The sequence below is a fragment of the Oncorhynchus tshawytscha genome, linkage group LG19, assembly GCF_018296145.1.
Source record: "Oncorhynchus tshawytscha isolate Ot180627B linkage group LG19, Otsh_v2.0, whole genome shotgun sequence".
In the NCBI taxonomy this organism is placed as follows: domain Eukaryota; kingdom Metazoa; phylum Chordata; class Actinopteri; order Salmoniformes; family Salmonidae; genus Oncorhynchus; species Oncorhynchus tshawytscha.
The window spans coordinates 54,837,371-54,842,370 of NC_056447.1; the positions used below are offsets into that span (position 1 = coordinate 54,837,371).

At 47.6% G+C, this 5,000-nt stretch overlaps 1 protein-coding gene across 1 annotated transcript in view; it reads right to left on the minus strand.

Annotated features, from left to right (window-relative positions):
• Nucleotides 1-2,943: 2,943 nt before the first annotated feature.
• LOC121840107 (tight junction protein ZO-1-like) overlaps nucleotides 2,944-5,000 on the minus strand; it is a gene marked incomplete at its 3' end in the record, with an annotated part of 181,161 nt that continues 179,104 nt past the window's right edge. The window contains 1 exon segment of the mRNA XM_042301915.1: nucleotides 2,944-3,074. Within this exon segment, the coding sequence (XP_042157849.1) occupies nucleotides 2,944-3,074 (131 nt within the window).

A 5,000-nucleotide genomic window follows, 5' to 3' on the forward strand; every position in this document is an offset into this window, starting at 1 on the left:
CCCACAATACATCTGGCCTTCACGCTAACCTAATCTCAACCCACAATACCCACGCTAACCTACATCTGGCCTTCACGCTAACCTAATCTCAATACCCACAATACATCTGGCCTTCACGCTAACCTAATCTCAATACCCACAATACATCTGGCCTTCACGCTAACCTAATCTCAATACCCACAATACATCTGGCCTTCACGCTAACCTAATCTCAATACCCACAATACATCTGGCCTTCACGCTAACCTAATCTCAATACCCACAATACATCTGGCCTTCACGCTAACCTAATCTCAATACCCACATCTGGCCTTCACGCTAACCTACATACCCACAATGGCCTTCACGCTAACCTAATCTCAATACCCACAATACATCTGGCCTTCACGCTAACCTAATCTCAATACCCACAATACATCTGGCCTTCACGCTAACCTAATCTCAATACCCACAATACATCTGGCCTTCACTCAGCCCACAATACATCTGGCTTCACGCTAACCTCTGGCCTTCACGCTAACCTAATCTCAATACCCACAATACATCTGGCCTTCACGCTAACCTAATCTCAATACCCACAATACATCTGCCTTCACGCTAACCTAATCTCAGTACCACAATGCATCTGGCCTTCACGCTAACCTAATCTCAATACCCACAATACATCTGGCCTTCACGCTAACCTAATCTCAATACCCACAATACATCTGGCCTTCACGCTAACCTAATCTCAATACCCACAATACATCTGGCCTTCACGCTAACCTAATCTCAATACCCACAATACATCTGGCCTTCACGCTAACCTAATCTCAATACCCACAATACATCTGGCCTTCACGCTAACCTCAATACCCACAATACAAACCTCTCAATACCCACAATACATCTGGCCTTCACGCTAACCTAATCTCAATACCCACAATACATCTGGCCTTCACGCTAACCTAATCTCAGTACCCACAATACATCTGGCCTTCACGCTAACCTAATCTCAGTACCCACAATACATCTGGCCTTCACGCTAACCTAATCTCAGTACCCACAATACATCTGGCCTTCACGCTAACCTAATCTCCATACCCACAATACATCTGGCCTTCACGCTAACCTAATCTCAATACCCACAACACACCAACACAGTACATAGTGTCCTGATCTGGGAGGAGACACCACACCAACACAGTACATGGTGTCCTGATCTGGGAGGTCATAGACACCACACAACCACAGTACATGGTGCCCTAATCTGGGAAGAGACACCACACCAACACAGTACATAGTGTCCTGATCTGGGAGGAGACACCACACCAACACAGTACATAGTGTCCTGATCTGGGAGGAGACGCAGCAGGCTGCTGGCTGCAGGGCAGGAGGAGAAACGTCAGAGTCCATCAAGTCACACTGTTTATAACCAACTAACTGTAGTCTGCAGCCTCAGCCAAGCTCAGCACTCAGCACACAGCAGTGTCAGCATAGCAAGCTTTGAGCTGTAACCTTGGTAGCTGGACTGAAACCGTTGTGTGGGTTAAAGGGGCAATCTACAGTTCAAACTATAACACAGTGACACCCTGCCACTGTTTCGGTAAAAAGCTGAGGGAAAGGGGAAACTCATACAAAGCTATGGATGTAAGGAATGACCATGCATGATATCAATATAATATAAATATATATTTTTTTAAATATACAGTTTGTGTTTACAATGACATTGTTCACAAACAATGGAGTAAAACAAGCATTATGTTGGGTTCTGATGGGGTACAACAGTTGAAGTAAGATCATGAGTAAGGTAGTGGTTAGGTCTACTAGTTACTGGCAGTGGTTAGGTCTACTAGTTACCGGCAGTGGTTAGGTCTACTAGTTACCGGCAGTGGTTAGGTCTACTAGTTACTGGCAGTGGTTAGGTCTACTAGTTACCGGCAGTGGTTAGGTCTACTAGTTACCGGCAGTGGTTAGGTCTACTAGTTACTGGCAGTGGTTAGGTCTACTAGTTACCGGCAGTGGTTAGGTCTACTAGTTACCGGCAGTGGTTAGGTCTACTAGTTACCGGCAGTGGTTAGGTCTACTAGTTACCGGCAGTGGTTAGGCCTACTAGTTACTGGCAGTGGTTAGGCCTACTAGTTACCGGCAGTGGTTAGGCCTACTAGTTACCGGCAGTGGTTAGGCCTACTAGTTACCGGCAGTGGTTAGGTCTACTAGTTACCGGCAGTGGTTAGGCCTACTAGTTACCGGCAGTGGTTAGGTCTACTAGTTCAGTGGTTAGGCCTACTAGTTACCGGCAGTGGTTAGGTCTACTAGTTACCGGCAGTGGTTAGGTCTACTAGTTCAGTGGTTAGGCCTACTAGTTACCGGCAGTGGTTAGGTCTACTAGTTCAGTGGTTAGGCCTACTAGTTACCGGCAGTGGTTAGGTCTACTAGTTACCGGCAGTGGTTAGGTCTACTAGTTACCGGCAGTGGTTAGGTCTACTAGTTCAGTGGTTAGGCCTACTAGTTACCGGCAGTGGTTAGGTCTACTAGTTACCGGCAGTGGTTAGGCCTACTAGTTACCGGCAGTGGTTAGGTCTACTAGTTCAGTGGTTAGGCCTACTAGTTACCGGCAGTGGTTAGGTCTACTAGTTCAGTGGTTAGGCCTACTAGTTACCGGCAGTGGTTAGGTCTACTAGTTACCGGCAGTGGTTAGGCCTACTAGTTACCGGCAGTGGTTAGGTCTACTAGTTACCGGCAGTGGTTAGGCCTACTAGTTACCGGCAGTGGTTAGGCCTACTAGTTACCGGCAGTGGTTAGGTCTACTAGTTACCGGCAGTGGTTAGGCCTACTAGTTACCGGCAGTGGTTAGGCCTACTAGTTATCGGCAGTGGTTAGGTCTACTAGTTACCGGCAGTGGTTAGGTCTACTAGTTACCGTCAGTGGTTAGGCCTACTAGTTACCGTCAGTGGTTCTGACCTGGTAGAGGTGGTAACTGTTTCTCCTCCCTGGTGACCAGCTGCTCCAGGGGTTTTGGCAGGGCAGGAACCTCCTCTGCTAACTTGGCTGGTACCGCTGTTGGCTTCAAGATCCTCTCCTCCTCACGACTTCTGTGATCGGAGAGAAAAAAAAAACAGAGCTTTTTAGTTTTTTTTTTTTTGTTGAATATATTTTATGTATGTGCACGTGATCCCTGTGGGAATTGAACCCAGAACCTGGCATGCCATTGTTAGTGCCAAACTCTCAGCAACTGAGCCAATACGGGACCAGAGATGTGGTACAATATAACAAATACTACATTTCACCTATATATGCGTCTCGTGTTTTAACTGCAGTGGACAACACGTAAGGATGTGTTGGATGCTTTTATCTGTCCAATTTCAAAGTGTTTATATATTTTTTTTTTGGGCATATCCCAACTTTTCATGAGACACCCTCAGAGAAGAGGCGCTCTCGAGTGCTACAGCGGTCTAAGGCCCTGCATCTCAGTGCTAGAGGCGTCACTACAGACCCTGGTTCGATTCCAGGCTGTATGACAACCGGATGTGATTGGGAGTCCCATAGGGCGGCGCACAATTGGCCCAGCGTCGTCCGGGTTACTAGTTAAATAAATAAATGCATCTTCAGAGAGAGGTGTCAGCCTTAGAGCAATTAGGGTTAGGTGCCTTGCTCAAGGGCACTGACAGATCTTTCACCTCAGGGAGTCGAACTAGCAACCTTTCAGTTACTAGCTCAACGCTCTAATCACTAGGCTACCTGCCGCCTTGTGTGTGTCTGCACTGTGAGCTTGAAGGTCACAGTTTGTTTTTGTCTTCTCCTTTGTACTCTATTTTTAGAGAGGCATATCTGAGGTGATGAGGCGAGGAGAGAGAGAGAGAGAGAGAGAGAGGGGGGAGGGCGGGAGAAAGAGGGAGGGCAGGAGAGAGGACGGGAGAGTGAGAGAGAGTGCGGGAGAGAGAGAGGGCGTGAGAGAGAGGGAGGGCAGGAGAGAGAGGGAAGGCAGGAGAGGGCGAGAGAAAGATGAGGAGAGAGAGGGAGGGGGAGGGAGCGAGAGAGAGAGAGTAAGGGGAGGGTGGGAGCGAGAGAGAGAGAGAGAGAGAGAGGGCGAGAGACAGAGGGAGGGCGGGAGCGCGAGAGAGAGAGAGAGAGGATTATGTGTACTCCAGGTGCACTTCACTGTGGCTCTGGCTGAGAACCAGTAAAGGTTGGACAAACACAGATTATTAACCCGGAGGTCAGAATGATTTATCCCAAACGGCAACAAACATACAGCCTGGTCCAAGAGCTGCTTCTGATGTCTTGCCAATTCCTATTGTCATTTGGCGTGATAATGACCATCGGACTTGGCTGTAGAGCACAAACTAATCTGGGACAAGGCCAACAAACAGTATTCTTCAGATGATCACGCACAAACATATATTCTGTTGAAAGTTTTAAGCGGTGAAATCTGTGAAGAAAATCTGTTAAATCAGCAAAGAAATCAGGAAGGCTTGGTTCTGTTGTTGGGTAGAGAAACAGAGGGAATCGGGAAGGCTTGGTTCTGTTGTTGGGTAGAGAAACAGAGGGAATCGGGAAGGCTTGGTTCTGTTGTTGGGTAGGGAAACAGAGGGAATCGGGAAGGCCTGGTTCTGTAGTTGGGTAGGGAAACAGAGGGAATCGGGAAGGCTTGGTTCTGTTGTTGGGTAGGGAAACAGAGGGAATCGGGAAGGCCTGGTTCTGTAGTTGGGTAGAGAAACAGAGGGAATCGGGAAGGCCTGGTTCTGTTGTTGGGTAGGGAAACAGAGGGAATCGGGAAGGCTTGGTTCTGTTGTTGTTACTGGTGGTACGAGTGCCATCTGGTCAGAGAGATCAGTTTTATTGTCACATACACCGGACAGGTGCAGTGAAATGTGTTGTTTTACAGGGTCAGTCATAGTAGTATGATAGATGTTGTTTTACAGGGTCAGTCATAGTAGTATGATAGGTGTTGTTTTACAGGGTCAGTCATAGTAGTATGATAGGTGTTGTTTTACAGGGTCAGTCATAGTAGTATGATA